The sequence below is a fragment of the Pyrgilauda ruficollis genome, unplaced genomic scaffold (genome assembly GCF_017590135.1).
Source record: "Pyrgilauda ruficollis isolate IOZ18807 unplaced genomic scaffold, ASM1759013v1 scaffold186, whole genome shotgun sequence".
NCBI classification, from domain to species: Eukaryota; Metazoa; Chordata; class Aves; order Passeriformes; family Passeridae; genus Pyrgilauda; species Pyrgilauda ruficollis.
This window is the reverse complement of record NW_024517651.1, coordinates 478,506-502,826: the sequence shown is the minus strand read 5'-3', so window position 1 is coordinate 502,826 and position 24,321 is coordinate 478,506. Positions and strand designations below refer to the sequence as shown.

Below are 24,321 nucleotides of genomic sequence, written 5' to 3'. Positions count from 1 at the left end.
CCCCTGAGCCTCCTTTTCTCCAGGCTGAGCCCCTTCCCAGCTCCCCCAGCCCCTCCTGGGGCTCCATGCCCTTCCCAGCTCCGCTGGCAAAGCGTTCCAGGTTCCCAGGAGCCCAGGCAGCCTGAGCTTCTCCTGCCCGCAGCAGGTAGGGCTGCCTTCCCGAGGAGAGGCATTCACGGCGATGATCTCTCTGAACGCGTGTTTTGGCCTCTAAACAATTCTGGTTGTGCCGAGAGCCTTTTGCATGCTAATGGAAGGGGGGGTGCCAAATTCAACAAGAGCCACATGGAGCCACTCCAGGCTGCGTGAATGAAAAAAGGGAGTTTGAGTTATTGGAAAAACCAATTTGGCTTTATGGAGAGAGATTTCCTGTGCCTCTCAATTATAGAGTTATAAATCCTAAACTCAATTCATAAAAGCTCCGTGGCAGCAGAGTGAAGGTGACGTGTCATCAGTCACCGGGAGGGGAGTGGGGCTTGCTGGAGAACATTCCCTGCATCCTCTGTGGGTCTGTGCAGGATGCAGGCTGGGCCAGCCAGGAGCCTGTCCGGGACAGGCTTTGGAGCTGGGGATGTCCTGCTTTGCCCTGGGGGATGGAGGGTGGGAGCTGCTGCCCTGGGAGAGCTGGGGCTCAGCAGAGAGAGGCCTTTCACCCTGCTGGTGAATATTAACAACAGCACTTTTTATGTATTACTGGCTTTTTATAGCAGAGACAGCTCTGGGCTGCAAAGGAGCTCCTACATTAACAACAGGACTCGGCTTTTTATAGCAGAGAGCTCTGGGCTGCAAGGGGGCTCCTACCCACAGGAGGGGTTTCCAGGGAGGCTGGCCAGCCCTTTTCAGGGGTAAATGATCCACACTAAGCGAGGGCCAGAGAGCAGAAACTTCCCAGTAAATCTGGCACACCCTGAGCAGCAGGAGAGACACGGGCAGCGCCGGGGGATGAGCCCTGCACCAGCACAAGGCTCTCCTCCCAGTGACCCCGGGGAGCACTGGATAACACTGCACGGGGAGCACCTGCACAGGTGAGCCGGGCAGAGCCCAGCCCCGGGCACTGTGCAGGGCAGGGCCCACCCTGCAGCATCCGTGCCAGCTGGCAGCACCTCCGGCAGCCTGCGGGGACCCCGAGCCCTCGGGCAGCTGGGGTGGGGAGGGTGGATGGCTCTGCCCTCCCTGCCCTGCTCGGAGCTCCAGAGCCCCGGGGCTGTGCCTGGACAGCTGCAGGGCTGGGCAAGCTCAGGGGAAAGCACAGAGCACGTTTTGCAAAGCCCTTGGAAGCTGTCAGGAAAGCTGGAGATAAGCCCTGCCCGGGTGCTGGGAAGGGCTCCTGGCACAAGTTCCTGATTATTGACGGGTTTAAAAATGTGCTCGACTGCTGTCCCACTGCAGACTTGCCTGAATGAGGACATGAGTGGCTGAAATTCCCTGATGGAGAGCCGTGAGGAACCTTCTGCATACGCCAGCGTGTCAAAGGGTTGCAGACCTGCAGGGGATTAAGAGCAGCACCGATAATCTGGAGCTGAAGGCTCCGTGGGGCCCTTCATTAGGAACTTTCCTCCTCAAGAGCTCTATAAACTTCTGGATCAAACTGCCCAGATAAGTCTTGAAGACAGAAATTACTGTGTCAGCGAGGAGGAAGGATTAGAGATAACAGGGAATTAATACTGAAATGCATATGCTATAAATATAACAGGATTACAGTGCAGTTATGTAAAAGCCCTTTTCCTTCCCCGAGTCTCCTCGGGTGGGCAGGGCTCTGCTGGGCAGGTGGGCAATCCCCTGAGATTCTGGCTTCACCTGTGGCTCCTAGGGCACCTCTTCTTGTTATCTTAACAGGACAAGGGCGAATGGCTTCAAACTGGCAGTGTTCGATGGGATTTTGGGAGGGAATTGTTCCTGGCAGGGTGGGCAGGCCCTGGCACAGGTGCCCAGATCCCTGTGGCAGATCCCTGGCAGTGCCCAGGCCAGGTTGGACAGGGCTGGGAGCACCTGGGACAGTGGCAGTGTCCCTGCCATGGGTGGTCTCTGAGGCCCCTTCCCACCCACTCCCCTCCGTGCCAGTGTCCCTGCTGCCCCCCTCCCCAGGAGGTGCAGGCACTGCCCCAGCCCTGCCCTGCCCCTTGGGAACCCCTCCCCTGCCTGGGGGAGCCCCCAGCCCCTCCTGGGGCCCTGGGAGGGGGGTCAGTGCAGGCAGGGATCCCTTGGAGTGCTCTGCTCCAGCTGCTCTGGATTTCGGGGCTGCTTATTCCCTGCCTGGAAAGGAATATTCTCAGCCTGTTTTTGCCCATTTCCTCCTCATTCCAGGGCTTAGCAGAGGCTCTGGCTCACGGTGGGGGCTGAGAGCTGTCAGTCAGGACTTGGCCCAGCCTGCAGAGCCAACATTAACTTAGTCTGAGGGGTGATAAATCCGGGGCTCGTACAGCACGGCGCTGAACTTGGAAAATGAAGCATTTAAACCACAATATTGCAGTCAAATTGCTGGTGAAAATCTCTTCATGTTGGCAGTGGAGCTGGAGGGTCTTTGATCTCTCCCAGCTCAGATGTTGCTGCCAAAGAGACTTAAGCTAAAACTTCACTTTGTAAAATAGACTTTTTCTGACGGTTTCCTTTAAAAAAATAATCTCCTCCTAAGCTCAGGAAGCAGGGACGAGTGGGCAGCCCACAAGGAGATTTCCAACCCAAATAACTCAGGAAGGAGCCACTTTCAGCTGCTTCTGCTGCTTCTGTAAATCCTGGGATTAATCCCAGGAGCAGCTGGGGGGGAACGTGGCATTGAGCCCCAGGAATGGAAATGCTGAGGTGGGCTGGGGTCTGGCGGGGGATGCTGCAGGGCTGTGGAGGTGGCAGGTGAGGGTGGCAGCAGGGCTGGGCACAGGCTGGGAAGCAAACACGCTTCCCCAGCTGTGGGGCTGTGCTGTGCCACAGCTGCCTGAGAGCTGGGGAGAGGCAGCCCTGCCATGGCATGGGGTGAATGCTCTGGAACGTGGCTGTCCTCCCATCCCTGCAGCCAGGACTTTGGGACAGGGCTCATCCCCAGTGCAGTGCTGTCACTGGGGTGGGACTGAAGGCTCCTGCCTCAGCTCAGCCCTCTGGTCATTTGCAGATGAGCTGCTATTTTTCAATCTCTCTCTCTTTTTTAATTTTTTTTTATTTTTCTATCTGTGGGTGACCCTAATTTTGGCTGAGAAGCTCAGAAAGGCAAAGAATGCAAGGTTACTTTAATCTTGGAGTTGGGCAGTCCCCTGGGCTGCTGTGTGTGCCAGGGCCCACGCTCAGAAAGGCAAAGAATGCAAGGTTACTTTAATCTTCTTGAAGTTGGGCAGTCCCCTGGGCCGCTGTGTGTGCCAGGGCCCATGGCCCCAGAGCCTGGCTCTGCTTCACAGCCCGTCCTGCAGGAGCTGTGCCAAATCCTGCAGGTGCATCCTGAGCTTCCACACCTTCCCCAGGTGTGAGCACCATCCCACCCCTGCCATGGCAGGGACACTGCCACTGTCCCAGCTGCTCCCAGCCCTGCCCAGCCTGCCCTTGGGCACTGCCAGGGATCCAGGGGCTGCTCTGGGCACCTGTGCCAGGGCCTGCCCACCCTGCCAGGGAGCAATTCCTCATTGCCAATACCCCATCCAGCCCTGTCTCTGGCAGTGGCAGCCTTTCCCTGTGTCTGTCACTGGAGTTCATGATGAAGGGTCTCTCCCTGGCTCCCTTGGAGGCACCTCCACATTGTGAAGGTGCTTGGCCGGTGTTGGCATTCGGGGCAAGCCCTCGGTGCCAGCCTGGCACGTGGCATCCCAGCGTGTGCCAGCAGCTGCCCGTGGTCTCCCCGTCAGCCTGGGCACCCCGGAAGGCTGACCTCAAAAGCCTGCAGACAGACAGACAGACAGGAGTCCCATTTTATACGAACATGTCAAGATGCAAACATGGAATATTTAAGCCGGTGTTATGCAATGGGAGCTCTTTTAAGTCGTGATTTGTAAAGGCAGTTCAGATAATTTCCTGAAAGACATTCTGCTAATGATTAATTTAGAATATGTTTAATTCAAGTTAGAGAGATCAAAGAGGGAGCATTTTCCCTGTAATGCCATCCGTGGTTTCACACTTTCACCGGATTCCGGGCACTGGGGGGTGCCTGCTGTGTCCTTCCCTGCAATTCCCCTGTGAAGATCGCAGAGGGAAGTGTTCTGCAGGCTCCGTGCTGGTTTGGGGCAGGAGAAGGAAGGCAGAGGAGCCTCGAGCCCATCCCTGAGATTTGCTCAGGGGAGGGATGGGATGCTGGGGATGAGGAATCAGCCCTCCCCTCCCGCAGCAGCAGCTCCGGGTGGCTCTGGCTGTCCTTCCTTGGGCTCTAGCGGGGATGATTCAGGAGTCTGAGCTCCGTGGGTCTCTGCAGGGCCGGGCCAGCTGCTCGGCTGGGCTGCAGCAGCAGCTCCAGAGCGCCGGGGCTGCTCCAGGGCTCGCAGCTGCTGCACCGAGCCCAGAGAGGAGCCACGGAGCCGGCAAGGGCTGGAGAGGAGCTCGGGGGGGCCCTTCTCGGTGTCTCCAGCTCCCTGACAGCAGGAGGGACCCCCAGAGGGTCGGGCTGTGCCCCCAGGGAACAGGGACAGGAGGAGAGGGAGCAGCCTCGGGCAGGACGCCGGGAAAACTCGGTGGTGCCAAGGGCTCTCCAGCTGCCCAGGGCAGGGCTGGAGCCCCCATCCCTGCGGGGTTTAAAGCCTGTGGATGTGGCACTTGGGGCATGGGTTAGAGCTGTCCTCGGCGGTGCCGGGGCTGGTTGCGCTCGGTGGTCTCGGGGGGCTTTTCCACCCTCGGTGTCCGTGACTGCCTCCGGCGGGGCCGGGCTGGAGCTGGGGCTGCTCACCCCCGGCCCGGGCCGCGGGGCACAGCTGCCATGTGTGAAACCCTCTTTATTCACAGCACAAACACATTCCTGGTGCGGCAGCGAGCCCCAGGCACGGGATCCTGCGTCCCGTGGGCTTCCCCCGCCGCGGTCCGCGGCTGCTGAGCGGCTGTGTGATCCGATAACGCGCTCATTAGATCCGATAACGCGCTCATTTGATCCGATAAGGCGCGTTCCGTGTTCGTGTCGGGAAGCGATGTGCCTGCCGTGTTTGTGGGAAGGCAGCAGGCAGGGCTGTCAGGAGCAGCCTTTGATCCGCGGAGATGCGCGGCGGCTCCGCACGCCGGGGCTGCCGGCGGCTCAATCACCGGCATGGCAGGGGTTAACGGCTCAAACCACGGGCCACCGGCAGAGCAGCGGGGGGCTGCAGCCCCCAGCCGAAGGGCAGGAGGGTTTTGGGGGTGCGGTGGCCAAATCTCGGAGCAGGAGCAGCCCGGGGGCTGGGCACACAAGCCCACCCGTGTTTAGCCGGGTGCGGAGCCGGGTGAGGAGAGGCCGGTACGAAGCAGACCCTGCAGGGGGATAATCCTTTCTGTCAGGGCCGTGATCTCCCCTACACAGCCGGCTCCGGTGTGAACCTCCTCCCCGGGAGGTATCGCGACATTCCCGCCTGGGCCTGGGGCTTGTCATCCCTTCTTGTGGGCACAACCGCCTCGGCTGGGATGGGAGAAGGTTCCGGAGCCCGAAGTGCCACACAGGAGCTGTGTGCGGGTGGCGCTGTCCTTGGTGCAGACCCCTCACACACCCCCCGGGCTCTGCCCCACCGCCCCCCGTGCTGTCACTGACTCTCTTTGTCCCGCAGAGAGATGCCAAGGGCCAGTACCTGTTCGACCTCCTGTGCCACCACCTGAACCTGCTGGAGAAGGATTACTTCGGCATCCGCTTTGTGGACCCCGACAAGCAGAGGGTGAGAGAGACCCCCTGCCCGGGCTGGGGGGGCGGCTCAGGCCTGTCCTGGCAGCTGGAAACCCGAGAGAGAGCTGGAACAAAATCAGGAGTAGGCAGTGCTGAGGGGCTCCTCCCCAGCTGCCCTGCCCTGCCCTGCCCTGCCCTGCATGGGCTCTGGCTGTGCCGGTGGGGCTGTTCCCTTGCCCAGGGCACAGGGATCTACCCACAGCCCCTGAACCCCCAGGGCATAGGGATCTACCCACAGCCCCTGAGCCCCCAGGGCATAGGGATCTACTCACTCTGAGCCCCCAGGACACAGGGATCTACTGACAGCCCCTGAACCCCCAGGGCACAGGGATCTACCCACAGCCCCTGAGCCCCCAGGGCATAGGGATCTACTCACTCTGAGCCCCCAGGGGACCCGGCAGGGCGGGCTCAGGGATGTGCCCGGAGCAGCCCCGCTGTGCCGGCTCCCCGAGAGCCCCTCGGGGCCGGGATGTGTCCCCGGAGCGCTCCCGGACCCCGCGGGGGGCTGAGGCACCCGGAGCCTGCAGGGCCAGAGAACGCGGGGCTGCCGTGAAGCGAGGAGCCAGTCCCCTGGCAGCGGGTGGGCAGGAGCATCTCTAGCACGGATTCACGTTTGAACACCGGGATCGGTGTCTGACGGCTCCGTGCCGAGGATCCAACGCCGGAGCGCTGCCTCGGGCGATGGAGAGTGAGAGCAGGAGGCAGAGCCAGGCAGGAGCCGGCACGGATCCGTGTCCTGCCGGCCCGGGCAGAGGATGGGGCACAGCCCCACGGTGCTGGATCCCCTCGGCAGGGCTGTGCGAGTGTCCTGCGCTCAAGCAGGGCTGGTGCAGAACGAGCCCCGGGGCCCCTTCAGTCCCTCCTCGCCCGCAGAGCCCCGAGGCTGTGCATGGGAAGCGCTGTGCAGGCACAGCCGTCGGTAACAGCCTCGTGCTGTGCTCCCACCGATCAGTGAAAGCCACAGAACAGCCAATTCCTGCTCCCGGGGCTCCTCTGCCTCTGCTGGCACAGGGAGCAGCCGAGGCTGAGCCAGGAGCTGGGCACGGAGCTGCTCCCTCCCTGCGGATGGGACCTTCTGAGCCTCCTGCTCCCTTCCAGGGCCACTCACCACACTCAGGTGGCTTTTCCCACCCAGAGCAGGACTCCTCTTCCTCATCCTCCCCACCTCATCCAGTCACGGCTGCCAGGCTTTAATTGCCTTCTTTTCCTTTCAGCATTGGCTGGAGTTTACCAAGTCGGTTGTGAAGCAGATGCGGGGTGAGTGTTGCAGGCGGTCTGGGCAGACTCTGCTCCTTCCATCTGAGATATATTCCCATTTTCTCCAGCCTGGCCCCTCGGGGGTCAGTCCAGCCCCTCTGCCAGGAGCAGCTCCCCCAGAAGCTGTTGGGTGGGCTGAGAGCAGGGTTATCCTCAGCCAGGGGCATCCACGGCCAGCACAGGGCAGCAGCCTCCAGGGAGAGCAGGACAGCAGTGAAGGGGTGAGCAGTGACATTTGGGAGCGGGCAGTGGGTTGGCTGCTGGGTGGCCAGAGCCACTGGCACTTCCCTCAGCTCTGTCAGGGATGCCTGCTCTAGCCATGGCCCCTGCAGGGAGGAGTGCAGCCCCTCCTTAGCTGGGGCAGTCTGGGGGGACAATGAGGGGAGCCCCCGAGTGTGCCCTGGGTGGTGTGGGGGTGAAGGGGACAGCCCTGCCCTCTGGTGACACAGTGTCCCTGCTGCCTGCAGCCCAGCCCCCCTTCACCATGTGCTTCCGAGTCAAGTTCTACCCCACGGACCCCGCGGCACTGAAGGAGGAGATCACCAGGTGAGGATGGGCCTGGGGGCTGGCAGCCCCAGCAGCGGGCTTGGCCGGGGCAGGAGCACATGGGAGAACCTGCTTTGTAGTCAGGAAGGAGCCACTGGGATTTCCCAGCCAGACTGGATGCTTTGGGAGTGTTCCTGCTGGGGGGAAAGCTCAGGAGTCTCCAGCTGTGCTGGGTCAGCAGGAGCTGCTGTGCCGGGTGGGGAGCACAGACTGAGGGTGGGCAGGCCTGGCACAGGTGCCCAGAGCAGCCCCTGGATCCCTGGCAGTGCCCAAGGCCAGGCTGGACACTGGGGCTGGAGCACCTGGGGCAGTGGGAGGTGTCCCTGCCATGGCAGGGGTGGCACTGGATGGGATTTAAGGTCCCTTCCTGCCTGAGCCATCCCTGGGCTCTGTGATTAAAGCCCCTGGCTTGGTCTCTGGCTGCAGCCAGTTCCAGACCCCCATTCCAGGGCAGAGCACTCCGAGCACAGCCCCAGCTCTGTGACACAGCCACTGCTGCTCAGGCTCCAGGAGCAGGCACTGGTGCCCTGCCCAAGCACGTCCCCAGCTCGGGGTGTCCCCACCGTGCTGGGGCTGCCAGGTGTGTGTGTCCCAGCCCTGCCAGGTATGTGTGTCCCAGCCCTGCAGTCCCTGCCAGGTGTGGGTGTCCCAGCCCTGCAGTCCCTGCCAGGTGTGTGTGTCCCAGCCCTGCAGTCCCTGCCAGGTGTGGGTGTCCCAGCCCTGCCAGGTGTGGGTGTCCCAGCCCTGCAGTCCCTCGGGCAGGCAGCCGTGTCCCGCTGACGTCAGGAGCGCTGGCGAGGCGCTGCACGCAGAGCTGGCAGCACAGCCTCTCCTGAGCTGCTATCTTTAGGGGCTCCTCGTGCTGCTCTTCCTGCCAGCAGGAAGGACACCAGGGCCCCGTGGAGCCTGCACAGCAGCCTTGGAGAGGGAGCTGTGCATCCCCAGCAGCCGCGGGCTGCTCTGCCTGGGCTGGAGCCTGCACAACGGGCTCTGAGCTGGCACCTTCTGTGGGGACACCTGAGAGCCCCCCAGGCCAAAGGGGTCCCTGCCACGGGCTCTGACCAGAGCCTGCAGTGCCAGCCCAGGGGGAATGGCTTCCCAGTGCCAGGGGCAGGCTGAGCTGGGATATGGGGGAGAAATTCTTCTCTGCCAGGGTGCTGAGGCAGCCTGGTCCAGTGTGCCCCTGCTAGTGTGCCCCTGCCCATGGCAGGGGGTGCAATACACAGAAGAACTTCCTCCCAAAACCTGATCTAACTCTGCCTTCTGTCACCCCCACAGGTCCAGGCTGAGGCCCCCATGCAGGTGAGCTGCCCCTGCTTGCTGCCCTTTGAGGTGTGCCTGCAGCTGCAGCTGGAACTGGGCTTAAAATTCACTTTTCCCTGGACCGAGTTCACTCTAATACCAAGATTTCTCTTTAATGTGTTTTATCTGTGAGAATTAATGGCTTACCTCATGATAAACTCAGATTTGAGCAATGAGGCGTGACCGAGGACTGCAGAGTGCAAATCTGGTTCTTTAAATTCATTTCTGAGCGCTCCATTTTGCTCCTTCGCTCATGACTTATGTTTTACCAGCTGAAGGTTTTCCCAAACGCCACATGACGCAGCCCAAAATGTTACTTAGGTTTAAATTTATTGGAATGTGTAATTTTTCCAGCATAGTTTGTCCTTTAACTGGGCGCAGAGACAGGGATGCACAGGAGGCAGCTGGGTGATGCAGCGAGCACGGAGCAGGGACGTGGGTGCATACACCGAGGGAGGACACAGAAAGTTTAGGAAGGAGAAAATCACTTATGGGAAGCTGAACATCCAGGGGAAATGCAGCAGGCACTGGTGGGCTCTAGGTCATGAGACCCTGGCCAGGGTCAGCCCAGCAAGTGCATTTTGGGCTGCTGGGAGGGAGCTGCCACAGCAAGTGCCTGGTGGCAGGTGTTCCCTGACTGAATGGGCTCTTTGGGTAATTTAAACTGTGCCTAATGAAGGGCTCTCCTCCTGGGCCCAGGTACCTGGTCTTCCTGCAGATCAAGAGGGATCTGTACCACGGGCGGCTGCTGTGCAAGACGTCGGACGCCGCGCTGCTGGCTGCCTACATCCTGCAGGGTGAGAGACCCCCTCTGCCCGCCAAGGAGCCCTGCCATCCTGCACTGGCAGAGCTCACAGCGCCCACCTGGGCTGGGCTGGGCCGGGCTGGGCCGGGCTGGGCTGCGGGAGGGCGAGGATGGCTGCTGGGCTCTCACCTGCGAGGCCACAGCTGCACGGTGTCCCCAGGAGCAGCCACAGCTGCCCGGTGTCCCCAGGAGCAGCCACAGCTGCCCGGTGTCCCCAGGAGCAGCCACAGCTGCCCGGTGTCCCCAGGAGCAGCCACAGCTGCCCGGTGTCCCCAGGAGCAGCCACAGCTGCCCGGTGTCCCCAGGAGCAGCCACAGCTGCCCGGTGTCCCCAGGAGCAGCCACAGCTGCCCGGTGTCCCCAGGAGCAGCCACAGCTGCCCGGTGTCCCCAGGAGCAGCCACAGCTGCCCGGTGTCCCCAGGAGCAGCCACAGCTGCCCGGTGTCCCCAGGAGCAGCCACAGCTGCCCGGTGTCCCCAGGAGCAGCCACATCTGCACAGTGTCCCCAAGAGCAGCCACACCTGCACGGTGTCCCCAGGAGCACCCCTGGGCTCACCCAGCCCCTGCCCTCCTGCCTGCTCCTGCAGCCTGAGGAGTTAATAAATTTGGGAGGGTGAGCATCTGCTGCCAGGTGACTGCCACACCGACAGCAGGGTGAGTTGATGCAGTTAATGCCTGGCAAAGGATCCCCCCGTGGGGTGGGAGCAGGGCGGGGGGCTGCCCTGGCTGGGGATGCAGGCTGGGCTCTGCTCCTGCTGCTCTTGCCCACTGGATCTGTCTCCCACCAGCTGAGATCGGGGACTACGACCCGGGGAAGCACCCAGAGGGCTACAGCTCCAAGTTCCAGTTCTTCCCCAAGCACTCGGAGAAGCTGGAGAGGAAAATCGCCGAGATCCACAAGTCAGAGCTGAGGTGGGGGAGCTGCGGGGTCGGGGACACCCAGAGCACCCTGTCCCCTTTGGGATTGTCACTTGTGTCACATCCAGCTGGGACCTGCTCCTGCCTCAGCCAGCACGGCCCAGGGGGTGGGGACAGTGCCCCTCATGGGGACAGTGCCCCTCATGGGGACAGTGCCCAGGGCCCTCCCAAAGCCCTGCTCCCTCAGCCCTGTGCAGGGACGTGAGCTGCAGAGCCATCACAATCCCCATGGTCCCACAGCACTGCTGGTGCCTCTGGAGCTGAGTCCTGAAGGGTTCCCAGGGAGGGAAGTGGGTTTAGCTCCCCAAAACCCCTCAGAGCCGTGTCCTCATGTGCCAGGGGCTGCTGCCCTCTGCCACCAACTCCCCTTTCCTTCCCCCCCGTGAGGTGTTTGTGCTGCAGGCAGGGAATCCATCCCTAAATTTGGCAGATGCCTTCTGACCCTGCCAGTGCTGCCAGTCCAGCGTGCTCCTGCGCTGCAGCTGGCAGGAGAGGGTGGGCCAGGCTCCAGGGCTGGCTCCCGTGATCCCATAAAAATGTCACGGCAGTGTGCTGTGGCTGGTGCCTCATCGTTAGCAGGATCCCTGCAGCTGCCTTCCACCTTCCTGTCTGCCGTGGAATATTCTTTTTTCCCTGTTTTTTCCCTCCTGCAGTGGGCAGACACCAGCTACTTCAGAGCTGAATTTCCTCAGGAAAGCCCAGACTCTGGAGACCTACGGGGTTGACCCCCACCCGTGCAAGGTAAAACAGTTCCTGAACCTGTTCCTAAGGCTGCTGGACTCCTCTCTGTGGCCAGTGGTGTCTGCTGGGGTGCCAGGGGCTGTCCCCGCTGCCTTTGTCACCTCCAGCAGCTCTGGGCTGTGCTCAGGGGGCCATCAGCCTTGCTGAGCCTGGGGCCCATCCCTGGCCAGGGTGGGAGGGGAGGGAGAGTGCTGAAACATCCCGGAGCTCCCAGGGAAGCTGTAGGAAAGCGTTTTCAGCGCAGACAGCCGTGCCAGGGTGGTCCATCCCCTCCTGCAGAAGCAGGGCTGGGAGGCAAGAACCAGGTCAGTGAGGTGGCTGAGAAGGCACCAGGGGTTAATCTGCCTGGGACAGCCCATCCCTGTGCCCTGCCCAGCCCATAATCCAGTTTGCTGCTGGGAATGCTCTTTATGCACCGAGGATGTCACCGAGGATGTGTGGCTCCTGCTCCCTGGTAATCCCACCGCCTGCAGATGGGCGTGGGACACAGAGCAGACAGACAATCCTGCCCTCGGGCAGTGCCCCTGCTGGGGCTTTTCCCTGGGGCTTTTCCCTGGGGCTTTTCCCTGGATTGTGCCCATAAGCACACAGCTGCAGTAAATCGGGGGGTTCCCTGTTTATGGGTGGTTTCTGAGTACCCAGGAGGTCTCTCTGCTCTGAACTCTGGTCTTGCCAGCAGCCACCCCCCTGTGACCTCTGCTGCTAGAGCCAGGCAATTGCCATTCCTTTACTGCAAGAGCCTTTTGAACATGTTTGAGTTACACTAATTAATGTTCCTGTAAGGACAAACACACACACTTGTATGTCTGTCAGCAAATTCTGCCTAATTCATCAAGAGCTGCTGTTAGTGTGCTTAAAGGACCTGGGAACCAAAGTGAAATGAAGCTGATTTCTTCTGTTCTCTCTTCCCCAGTGGACTGTGGAGAAGTTTGGACGAGGGGTTTTTCCCTCTCAGCAGCCATCCTCAGTTCAGTGTCCCTTGACTCAATCCTGTCTGAAGTTTTCATGGTGCTCTTATAGCTTTCTCCCCCCAAAAAAACAAACAGAGGAAGATCTTCCTCTCTTAAGCGGGGCTCAGTGAGTCCTGGGCTGCCCTTGGTGCTTGTTTTGTGTGTAAATCCCTGCAGGAATGTGTGTCTGTGTGAGAGAACAGCAGGGCTCCCTCTGTTTCTCTGTTTCTTGTGAGGGACAGAACTCTGGCCTGGCCAAAGAGAGCCATGCAATGGTTTTGGTTGGAAAAGCCCTCAAAGGCCATCGAATCCAGCCATCCAGCACTGCCAAATGCACAGCTGTCCCTGTCCCTGGGTGCCACATGCACAGGTTTTTCTGAGCCCATGTAGGGACCTGTGCCCTGTCTGGCACGCCCTGCCCCTCGCGAGCCTCTGCATCCCCGGCACACACATCCTTCTGCCAAGGCTCTGCCTCTGCCCTGGAGGTTTTCCCAGACTTGGGACAGAGCCACAGCCCTTTGGGCAGCCAGGCCTGAGCTGTGGCTGGGGCAGAGGCACACAGCAATGTCCCTCCTGTGCCAGCCAGGAATGTCCCTCCTGTGCCAGCCGGGGCATGAGTTTGGGCTGCCCCCTCGCCTGTGCAGGTGTGGGGCTGAGGGTCACAGCTGAGATGGACTTTGCTTCTGAGCACCCTCAAAAGCCACTGGGGATCTGCTGGCCAAACCCCCCGGGATGGATCCAGCCAGTGCTGCTGATCCCCAGCTCTTTGGGGTTCTACAGCCCAGCCTGTCCCTGCTTTCCCTGGGCCCCTCCCCGGGAGTGCCTGGGATGGGCTGAGGGCTGGCACTGATTGCTGGCTGGGACTGGCACAGGAATCCCTGGGATGGGCTGAGGGCTGGCACTGATTGCTGGGCATGGACGGGCACAGAAATCCTTGGGATGGGCTGAGGGCTGGCACTGATTGCTGGCTGGGACTGGCACAGGAATCCCTGGGATGGGCTGAGGGCTGGCACTGATTGCTGGGCATGGACTGGCACAGGAATCCCTGGGATGGGCTGAGGGCTGGCACTGATTGCTGGCTGGGACTGGCACAGGAATCCCTGGGATGGGCTGAGGGCTGGCACTGATTGCTGGCTTGGACTGGCACAGGAATCCCTGGGTTGGGCTGAGGGCTGGCACTGATTGTTGGCTGGGACTGGCACAGGAATCCCTGGGATGGGCTGAGGGCTGGCACTGATTGCTGGCTGGGACTGGCACAGGAATCCCTGGGATGGGCTGAGGGCTGGCACTGATTGCTGGCTTGGATGGCTCGGTGCCAGCCGGGCCCTGGCTGGGCAGGGCTCCGAGGGAGGCAAGTACAGCTGGGGGTTATCGTGTTCTGGGTTAATTGCTATATATAATATACATATATTTAGGACTTGGACGTCAGTGATCCTTGAGGGTCCCTTCCTACTCAGGATATTCTGTGATAATATAATAAATAACCATATTAAACTATATATATTATAGAAATTTTGTACACCAAATAAGTAGTGTATATCTATGTACTAACTATATACACCTACATGGAGTAACATAGTTACAATACACACACACACACACATATCACACACATATATATGAATATAAATTATATATAAACATATGAAATTAATAAATGTAATATATATACAAGATATAAATACACATTAATTGCAACAATTATAACATGGTATTATATTAACATCAGGAATTCTATGAACGTCGATATGACATTAAATGTAGATAACAGATCACTGTGGCATCCTGCTGGCAGTGCCAGCCCCCGGGGCGGGGCCGTGCCCGGCTCTGGGGCTGGGGGGACAGGGACGTGCCAGCTGTGCTGTCCAGCAGCGGCACGAGCCTCGCTGCTGCCTTGCAGGACGTGTCTGGCAATGCAGCCTTCCTGGCCTTCACCCCCTTCGGCTTCGTGGTCCTGCAGGGGAACAAGAGAGTTCACTTCATCAAGTGGTGAGTCCACTCCCAGCGTGAGCTGAGCTCATCCCAGTGTGAGCCGGGCTCCCTCCCAGTGTGATTTCCCTCCCTCCCTCCCTCCCTCCCAGTCTGATTTCCCTCCCTCCCAGTGCGGTTTCCCTCTCTCCCAGTGTGGTTTCCCCCAGGGGCTCCCTCGCTCCCTGGCATCCCCAGGGCTGTGTGGGCCCCGGGCAGTGCTCGGGGCACCCAGAGCTCTGCTGTCCCCGGTCATTGCTCCCTGCCTTTGTCCCCACTGAACCCCACCATGCCCGTGCCAGCCACACCCCAAACCCCCCCAGCCCGGGAGCTCCTCAGCTGTCCCTGGGTCACCCAGCTGTGCCTGGTGTGTCCCTGGCTCCTGGCACTGCCAGTTCCCCTGGGACGAGCCCCTGCTGACCCCCAGCTCCAGCCAGGGGTTTGTGAGCCAGGGCTGCTCTCAGCACCCCTGGCACCTCCTGCGGTGGAAAACAGGCTCTGGAAGCTTGGCTTGGCACAGCTGCCACCTGCCTGTCCTTGTCCCCCCAGGAACGAGGTGACCAAGATGAAATTCGAAGGGAAGACTTTCTATCTGTACGTAAGTCAGAAGGAGGTGAGTGCTCCCCCTCCCCGTGGGACATCCTGGGCATCCTGCTCCTCCAGGGATGGGCAGCAGCATCACCCTGGTCCTGCAGGGACATGGGGACAGCAGCTGCAGCTCTGTGCCAGTGCTGGGGTCACCTCCCTGCTCCTGCTGCTGCCCAGATGTGGGCACTGGACCCCACAGCCCCCTTAGCCCAGGGCATTGGACCCCACAGCCCCCTCAGCCCCAGCCAGGCCACACGGGGTGTCTCCCAGGGCCCCCAGAGCTCCTGGCCATGCCCTCCCTCGGGATTATTCCCGAGGTGCTTCTTCATTGCCATCATCCCTCAAAGTCAGCCAGAGCTCCTCTGACTGGTGCTGGCTCCCACAGGAGCCATCAGCAGGAATTTTTGAAAGCCCCTGTTTTTCTGGCTGCTCCCAAAGGCCGGGAGGGGTGGGCACATCTGCCCGTCCCTCATGGCAGGTGCTGCACCAGGCTGACCCCAAACGGCTCCGGAGCAGGATCTGTCCCTGCCAGTGCCTCTCTCCAGCTCTGCACGCTCCACTCTTCGTCTGTGGGATGAGCACCCCTGCCTGTTCTCCCCCTGACTCCCTGCCTTTCTCCTTTAGGAGAAGAAAATTGTTCTCACCTATTTTGCCCCGACACCAGAAGCCTGCAAACACCTCTGGAAGTGCGGGATCGAGAACCAGGCTTTCTACAAGTACGTGCTGCTTTCTGGGCTGTCCTGCAGCCCCCGGGGCGGGGTGCCCACCTGCGGGCTCCATCCAGGCACCGGGGTCGGTCACTGGCCACGTGGCACCTTGTCCCAGTGGTCACTGGCCATGTGGCACTTGTCCCAGTGGTCACTGGCCATGTGGCACCTTGTCCCAGGGGTCACTGGCCATGTGGCACTTGTCCCAGTGGCCCTGGCAGAGCCAGCAGCCACCAAAAGCACCCCTGCCCTGGGTGGGGTCTCTGCCCTGCAGGGTCCCTCCTCTCCCAGCCCCTCTGTGCTCATCCCTCCTCAGCAAACTCCCGTCAGGAAATTACAACTAATTATTTGGGATGAAGCCTGGAATGCCGAGCAGCACCATCCTGTTCATGCCATATTGACCCAGGCCACTCCGTGCTCCGTAATGAGTTTTATTTCAATCAGCAAGCTGCGAGACAGAGCATGCGATGCGTTCCCACTGGGAATTCTGCAATCAGCAGCTGCAATCAGCAGGTTTCACTCCTCATTACGTGAACACGAAATGAAATTGCCATAGTGCTTTACAAATCTCCCTGTGATTAACTGTGGCAGCGAATCGCCGCTGGGTCCTGCGCCGTGGGCTGGCCTGAGGGGCTGCCGGGCACCCCCGGGGGGGGGACCAGCTCCTGTGGGGTGGGCAGGAGATGGGAGGGTCCCTCTGGGCAGCTGCACCCACCCTGTGAGAGCCCACCTGCCCACGAGGGGCTGGGTCTGTCACCCTGCAGCTCCCAGGCCAGGGCAGCCTTTCAGATCCTGGCGCAGGTAAATCCTGGCGCAGGTAAATCCTGGAGAGGTAAATCCTGGCACAGGTAAATCCTGGACAGGAGCAGCTGCTGGGTGTGCTACTGTGTGCTCCTTGGGCAGCATCTTGGGGCTGCAGCGGCCCAAGGATGCCTCAGGGTCTTCCAGAGACCCCCCATTGCAGCACTGACCCCACCAGGCCACCTCCACCACTGTCCCTGTGTCACAGAGGCCACCCCTGTCCTCACAGCAGAGAGTGTGGAGGGACAAGAGTGGAGGATGGGAAATCTGGGATTTGAGAACAACGAGGTGTGAAACAAACCACCACTGTCCCTAAATTCCTGTGCTGAGCTGCTGGAGTGAGAGCCTGGACTGGGGACCTGGTGTCTCCAGGATGGGGCACCCCAGGGTGTCCCCCCTCTGAGGTACACAGTGCTGGCACCCTCCTTGCTGGCATGGCAGGACCTGGATGGCCGTGTTGTGTCCACCTCAGCTGAGGGGAGGTCACCCCTGGTGTCCAGCATCCCATGCCACAAGAAGCAGCAGCAAAATATGGTGGCAGAGGTGTCAGCGCAGCCTTCTCCATCAGCCCCATTCCCCTGGAGAAAACATTCCTGGAGCTGTGTGGGGAGGGGCCCAGGCTGTGCACGGGGTGCCCACCTGGCTGCCAGGGCCGTGCTCTTGTCCTCACCTCTGCTGCTCTTGACCCACCTGCAGCGGCCGCGTCGCCAAGGAGGTGATGGAGTCCAGCGCCAAGATCAAGAGGGAGCCCCCCGAGATTCACCGGTGAGAGCCTGGCAGCAGCTCCCAGGGGCGGGAGAGCGGGGTGGGAGCGTGCCCAGGGCACTGCTGTGTGTGCCCAGGGTGGGAGCGTGCCCAGGGCACTGCTGTGTGTGCCCAGGGTGGGAGTGTGCCAGAGGTGGGAGTGTGCCCAGGGCACTGGCATGTGCCTGGGTGGGAGTGTTCCCAGGGCACTGCCGTGTGCCTGGGTGGGAGTGTGCCAGAGGTGGGAGCGTGCCTGAGGTGGGAGCATGGCAGGGGCACTGCTGTGTGCCCAGGGCAGTGCCATGTGCCTGGGTGGGAGCAGAGTGTGCCAGAGGTGGGAGTGTGCCCAGGGCACTGGCATGTGCCTGGGTGGGAGTGTTCCCAGGGCAGTGCCGTGTGCCCGGGGTGGGAGTGTGCCAGAGGTGGGAGCGTGCCTGAGGTGGGAGCACGGCAGGGGCACTGCTGTGTGCCGGGGGCACTGCTGTGTGCCTGTGTGGGAGTATGGTCAGGGCAGTGCCGTGTGCCTGGGTGGGAGTATGGTCAGGGCAGTGCCATGTGCCCAGGGTGGGAGAGTGCCCAGGGTCAGGGCACTGCTGTGTGCCCAGGGCAGTGCCGTGTGCCTGGGTGGGAGTGTGCCTGAGGTGGGAGCATGGCAGGGGCACTGCCGTGTGCCCAGGGCACTGCCGTGTGCCCGCAGCGCTGGCTCTGTCCTGGCCCTGATCCTGTCCCTGCTCCTGTCCCCAGGGCCGGGCTGGTGCCCAGCCGCAGCTGCCCCTCCATCACGCACGGCCCCCGGCTGAGCAGCGTGCCCCGCACCCGGCGGAGAGCCGTCCACATCTCCATCATGGAAGGTAGGACACGGGGCAGCCCTGCCCCACACGCTGGGGCACGGGAACACGCACACCTGGGCACCTGCACACACAGGGACACACGGACAGGGCACACAGACACAGGTGTGCACACGGACACAGGGACACACAGGGACACACACACAGGGACACACGGACACAGGTGTGCACACAGACACAGGGAACACATAGGGACACACACACAGGGACACACAGGGCCCACGGACAGAGCACACGGACACAGGTACACTGATGCATGTACACACACATGCACACAGACACACACACGTGCACACACACATGTGCACAGTGTCCAGCTGAGGCCACAGCCCTGGTGGCTTGTTGTCAGCAAAGCTGGTGTTCCACCAGGCTGGAGCAGGGAGGCTGCTGCTCCTGATCCTGGGGCTGTGTCACAGTAGGATGCACTAGTGCCAGTCCCTGTGCAGGGTGTCACTGCTGCCCAGACAGTGCCAGTCCCTGCTCGGGGTGTCCCTGCTGGCCCTGGCAGGAGCTGTGCCCCAGCCCCTGCAGTGCCCTTGCCCTGGGTCCCTCCTGGCTGCTGGCAGGGCCGGGCTGTGTGCATGCAGGGGCCGTGTCCTGCCGGCCAGGGGCACCTGCAGCAGCAGCAGGTCACACCCCCGGGGCTCTGCTCCTGTCTCCCGGCCTGGCTGCCCGTGCTGGCAGTGCTCGGCAGGGCGCTCACAGTGCCCTGGGCTCTTGCAGGTTGGAGAAGTCGAGCCAGGTGCGGACGGTGTCCAGCAGCAACCTGTTCTTCAAGGGAAGCCGCTTCCGCTACAGGTAAATCCTGGACAGGTAAATCCTGGCACAGGTAAATCCTGAAATCCTGGCGCAGGTAAATCCTGGCGCAGGTAAATCCTGGCACAGGTAAATCCTGGAGAGATAAATCCTGGTGCAGGTAAATCCTGGTGCAGGTAAATCCTGAAATCCTGGTACACAGGTGTGCACACGGACACAGGGACACACACACAGGGACACACGGACGGGGCACACGGACACAGGTGTGCACATGAACACAGGGACACACATAGGGACACACACACAGGGACACACAGGGCCCACGGACAGAGCACACGGACACAGGTACACTGATGCATGTACACACACATGCACACAGACACACACACGTGCACACACACATGTGCACAGTGTCCAGCTGAGGCCACAGCCCTGGTGGCTTGTTGTCAGCAAAGCTGGTGTTCCACCAGGCTGGAGCAGGGAGGCTGCTGCTCCTGATCCTGGGGCTGTGTCACAGTAGGATGCACTGGGAGGAAGGTCTGGCAAAAGGCAGAGCGCTGGGAGCAGCTGTGGAGGTGCCCCACAGGGCTGGGGACCTGCTGGGGGTGTGTCTGTGCTGCCGGCGGTGGCTGTGTTACCTGCTGGTGACAGCAGTGTCTGACTCCCAGTGACATGGCTGTTCCCTGCCCCTGGATGGGGCCAGCCCTCCCCAGCACAGCCGCCCCGATCCTGGTCCTGGTCCCGGAATGCAGGCAGGGACAGCGACTGTCTGCCCCCCGGAAAGGATTTCATTCCACCAAGGGATCCCAGGGCTGGTGGCTGTGCCAGTTTTGGGGATGGAAGCAGACAGGGTCACCTCTGCCACGCAGTTCCATGTGACAGTCTGTCCCCCAGATGCCGCTGGGAAGCAGCCAGTGCGTTAAATCACCTCCCACCATAAATCACCCCGAGCTGGTACCACCCCTTTGCTTTTCCTCACTCGCACTTCAGCTCGGTCCCGTGGGAATGCGGCTGCCCAAAATAGTGCCGAGCCCAGGGCCGGCAGCAGTGCCGCTCTCAGAGCTGTCCCCGCACTCCGCGTGTCCCCGTGCCACGGGCCACCATGGTGAAGTGCCTGGTAAAGATTAAAACCAGGGTCAGCGTGCACCTGTGGCTCATCAACCACTGCTGCCGGGGCGTGCGGGTCCGGGTGCTGGCCCTGGGGCCGCGGCTGCTCTCCCGGGCCCTGGGCATTCTGCCGCTGCTCCCGGCCGCCCCCAGCCTCGGGCACCCTGCTCCCCACGGCCCTGGGGACCCGCCGGAGCCAGGTAACGCTGCGCCGCGGGCTCTGGGATCTCCTGCAGCGTGCGCGGGGTTCCCACGGACTTGGTTCCTGTAGTCAGCTGGTGAGCAGGTGGGGGCAGGAATGGGGGGTACAGGGTATGCGGCAGGGAGAGGGCTGGGGTCTCCCAGGCTGGCTGGACTCCAGGCTGTTGTTTCCACAGAGCAGCTCCGGTGGTGGGGCTGGACTCGGATTTCCAGGATTTTCCAGCTTTTGCTGCCAGTCCTGTGGGAGCAGAGGGCAGGAGGGTTTGGGTCTGGGGGCCAGCACTGCTGTCACTGTGGTGATGAGCGGTGGCACCCCCCCAGGGGCTGTCCCCCCTGTCGGGGACACAGTGGGCGCCGTGGGGAGCACTCCCATGAGAGGGGAGAGCGCAGAGCTGGCAGGGTGAGAGCGTGTTCCCTCCTCACTGCCCGGGAGCCCGGCGTGGCTGTGGCGCTCATCCGGGCAGCGCACACAAAGGAGAAGCTGCAAATCCCCGGGAATGCGGCCGGATGAGCTCCGGGTGCTGCCCGTCACCCTCCGGCAGCCAGGACATGGTGACAGCGTGTCGAGGTGCTTTAGTGCACTGTGCTCTTCCCCCGGGGACAGATTCCCTGTCCCTCTCCAGCCGCCTACAGGGTGGCCCTGGAGACCAGCTGGTCCCCACCGTGACCTTCAGACACCCTCCCTGGAGCTGGGGCCACTGCAACAGCAGAGTTCCTATCCCCCCCTGCCTGCCAGAACTACCTGAAACAAGCCCCTTATGTGTGTGGTTTCTTGGAATTTGGGGATTTAGAGGAGATGATGGTAGGGGCAGGAGTTGCTTGGCACAAAGGACCAAAGCTCAGCCTGGTACGGGGCTGGGAGCTGGCACAGGGGCTGGCACAGAGCTCCTGCCACGGCTCCTGCTTGGGTGTGAGCGACATAAAACATTTGGTTTGTGGTGAACTCAGAGCAGCCTGTGCTGCAGGGGTTCCTGCATGTGATGGGGACATCTCCCCTGTGTGCTGAGTGACCCCCACTCCCACCAGCCCAGCACGACCCTCTGCTCATGCACCTCCACCCGGGGTTCTCATCACTGCCCCCATCCCTGCGATGGCCGTGCCCCCAGCCCGTTCCTGTCGGTGTCACCCTGTCCCGGGCAGGTGCCCCTGGTGCTGCAGTGCCACGGCTGGCGCTGCCAGCAGCAGAGGGGCCCCAAGCACTGCGGGCAGCTGCCAGGGGGGCTGTCACTGTCACCTCAGGGCAGCTACAGCCCGCGGGTGCGTGTGATCACCTGCGGAACAGCCCGGACCCTGCCGCGGTCCCGGCTGGCAGCCAGCGGCTGGCGGTGCCGGTGACAAGCCAGGCGGGTGTTGAGGTGTCACCGCCGCAGTGACAGGTGGCGTTGAAGGGGCTGCAGGTCCCGAAGGACCAACAATAACAGCAACAAGAAGCAGCAGCCCAGGGCAGCCGCCACGCTCCGTCCCGCGGGGGGCACGGGTGTGGGGCGGCGCGGGCAGCTCCCGGCTGCGGAGAGGAACCCACCGCACCCCCTGAGCGCCCCCTGCCCTGTCTCCCCAGGCCTGGAGTCCCTCCGTGACAGCGCCCACTCGACCCCGGTGCGCTCGGCTTCCCACGGCGACGCCTTCGCGGGCCCCGGGCGGAGCGGCCGCGCCGAGAGCAGCGAGCGGGTGGCCGTGATCGCCGACGAGAGCTACAGCCCCGCGGACAGCGTGCTGCCCACGCCCGTGGCCGAGCACAGCCTGGAGCTGATGCTGCTGTCGCGCCAGGCCAACGGGGCCCCGTGCAGCATCGAGGAGGAGAAGGAGTCGGAGGCGGGCACGCCGGCGGCAGAGGCGGAGGGCGAGCTGCGGGCGCTGTGCCCGGGCGCCGGCGGCCTGGGGCCGGCACAGGCCCAACAGGTGAATAAGTTTCTTTTAAGTGTCCTCCGTTTGCTCCTTGTGACAGTTGGACTCCTCTTTGTTTTGCTCCTCCTCCTGATCGTCCTTACCGAGTCCGACCTTGACACTGCCTTTTTCCGTGATATCCGCCAGACCCCAGAGTTCGAGCAGTTCCATTACCAATACTTTTGTCCCCTCAGGCGATGGTTTGCCTGCAAGCTCCGCGCCGTGGTAAACCTGCTCATTGACACCTGAAGGCAGGAGCCACCACGGGGGCCTGGACCTGCCGCCGTCACTCACTAACCCTCCCCTCCCGACCCCGAGCCCGGCCGGCCGAGGAGGCGGCTTTCCGGGAGGAAGAGGAGGGTGGGCGCAGCCCCCGGAGCCCCCTCCTCCCCGTGCTCCCACCCCCGGAGCCCGCACAACACCTCCCGCCCCGATCCCCCCGCACGACTTGGGAAGCACCGAGCAGAGGGGAATTCTTTGCTCTGCCACCCCGGCCGGGGCTGGCGGGGCCGTTCGGCAGGAGCTTTAGCAATGGTGCTACTGAGGTTTCATTTAACACTCGTGTACTGTTACGGTACTCAATCCGCACTGTGCCCGCCACCCCCGCCCTCCACGAAGCGCTTGGCAGAGCCCTCCCTGCTCACCGGAGCCTCCTAGGAGGTGACACAGCCGCCGGGCTCCGGGGACGCCCCGGTGCCCTCCTCCCCGCAGCGCAGCCATCCGGAGCCCTCGCCCTGCTGCGGACTCGGCCCTTCGCCACTTTTTTAAGCCTTGAAGCATCGGTGCTCCCGAGGGCAGGGGAGCATGGAAGCCAGGGGACGCCGGGCACGCGCGGCCAAACCTGGCGTGGAGCTGTAGTGACTGTGTCAGATTTATTGGGATGACCTTTACCCTCCGCCAGTTGTACCTGTTTTGTAAAAAAAACCAAGCAAAAAGAACCAAAAAAAAAAAAAAGAAAGAAAAACAAAAGAGAGACATTTCAAGGTCTATTTTAACAAGGAAATGCTATTTTGTTATCAAATCTAATCCAGTCTTTTTTTACTTTACGGATGGGGTGACCATGGGTGCTGCTACCGAGCAGTTCCCAGTGAGCAAAGGTTTCAGAGTAAACGCCGGGAGCCCGAGGCCAGCTGAGCCCTGCTGGGCTTGGGACAGAGAAGGAGCTCTGCTTTTGGGACTCCTCCCAAGACAACACAAGTTTGGAAGCGCAGGTGACACTGAAGAAGCCAGCGGACACCGTTGTTGAGTGCAAGTCAAACCCAACTCATCGTGCCGGTGATGATCCCCAGACTGTTGGTCAGGAGCAGCAGCAGCCCATCCACAGGCAGCAATAACAGCCAGTTCTGGTTAGGTTGGGGTGACAAGTTGGACACGTCAAAAAAAAAAAAAAAAAAAAAGAAAAAAAAAAAAAAAAAAAAAAAAAAAAAAAAAAAAACCAAACCAGAAGGGTGAAAACAGCTGAGCAAGTCTAATTTCATCTCAGGGAGAGATTTTTCTGTAAGCTGGGGCCATAACTGCAGTTTTACAAAGCCTGATGTCTGTGTTGTGTTTGGGCATCCAGCACCCACCGCCGGGACGGTGACGTTGGGGCACACGGGCTCCTTGTCACTGCAATAAGGGGAGAGGTCCCGTCGGGGCACAGTCCCCCTGCCCGGGTCACAGCCCGCTCACAGCACGAGGCCCGAGGAGGGCTGGGTCCAGCCCCGGCCCCAGAGCACGCAGGAGCCCCGGGGAAGGCTCCAGGAGCCCCAGGGAAGGCTCCAGGAGCCCCGGGGAAGGCTCCAGGAGCCCCGGGGAAGGCTCCAGGAGGCGGAGGAGCGATTTTTTTACATGATAATCCTGTTTTATGCAACATAGCAGAATTAACTCTTAGTGTAGTGTTCCTACCTCAGCCCATAGCGCTGATGTTTCTATGCAGTTGTGCTCGTCCCGACGCTGACATTTTTTACCCCGGGTTAACGCTGCAGTGAAGTCCTTCCTCCTCCTCCTCCTCCTCCTCCTCCTCTCCTCACTGCAATGTTCTGTGTGACGTGTGACAGCACAGCTCCATCCCACGTGCTCCATCCTTCTCGGACACGTCCTCCGAGCCCCCAGCTGGGCCCTTGCACCTTGGCTTTCCTCGGGTAACGCTCTGTGCCAGCCCCAGGTCACCTCTGCCGCTGTCCCCCAGCGTTTTACTGCAGAACCACGAGAATCGGTGATTTTCCGTTGTACGTTTCTCCCGTCGCTCCCAGGTCCTGTCGTGTGTTTCAGGCCCTGTTAGTTTTACCAGTCTTTCTATCAAAATGTTGTTTCCGTAGGTTCTGAGATCAGAAACCCATGAATCTCGTCCTAGCATACTGCATCTTTCAGCAGATATTTCGGTAAAATACCTGAAAATGTGAATTTCTTAG

At 61.2% G+C, this 24,321-nt stretch overlaps 1 protein-coding gene across 1 annotated transcript in view; it reads left to right on the top strand.

The window, feature by feature from the left end:
* The window catches only part of FRMD5 (FERM domain containing 5), a 65,776-nt gene extending 42,909 nt beyond the window's left edge, over positions 1-22,867 (top strand). The window contains exons 2-13 of the mRNA XM_041465046.1: positions 5,694-5,798; positions 7,021-7,063; positions 7,531-7,609; positions 9,611-9,708; positions 10,504-10,627; positions 11,287-11,374; positions 14,225-14,313; positions 14,842-14,905; positions 15,505-15,596; positions 17,085-17,153; positions 17,877-17,983; positions 21,603-22,867. Coding sequence (XP_041320980.1) covers positions 5,694-5,798; positions 7,021-7,063; positions 7,531-7,609; positions 9,611-9,708; positions 10,504-10,627; positions 11,287-11,374; positions 14,225-14,313; positions 14,842-14,905; positions 15,505-15,596; positions 17,085-17,153; positions 17,877-17,983; positions 21,603-22,177 — 1,533 coding nt within the window. The 3' untranslated portion in view covers positions 22,178-22,867. The remainder of the gene's footprint in view (positions 1-5,693; positions 5,799-7,020; positions 7,064-7,530; positions 7,610-9,610; positions 9,709-10,503; positions 10,628-11,286; positions 11,375-14,224; positions 14,314-14,841; positions 14,906-15,504; positions 15,597-17,084; positions 17,154-17,876; positions 17,984-21,602) is intronic.
* The last annotated feature ends 1,454 nt before the right edge of the window (positions 22,868-24,321 follow it).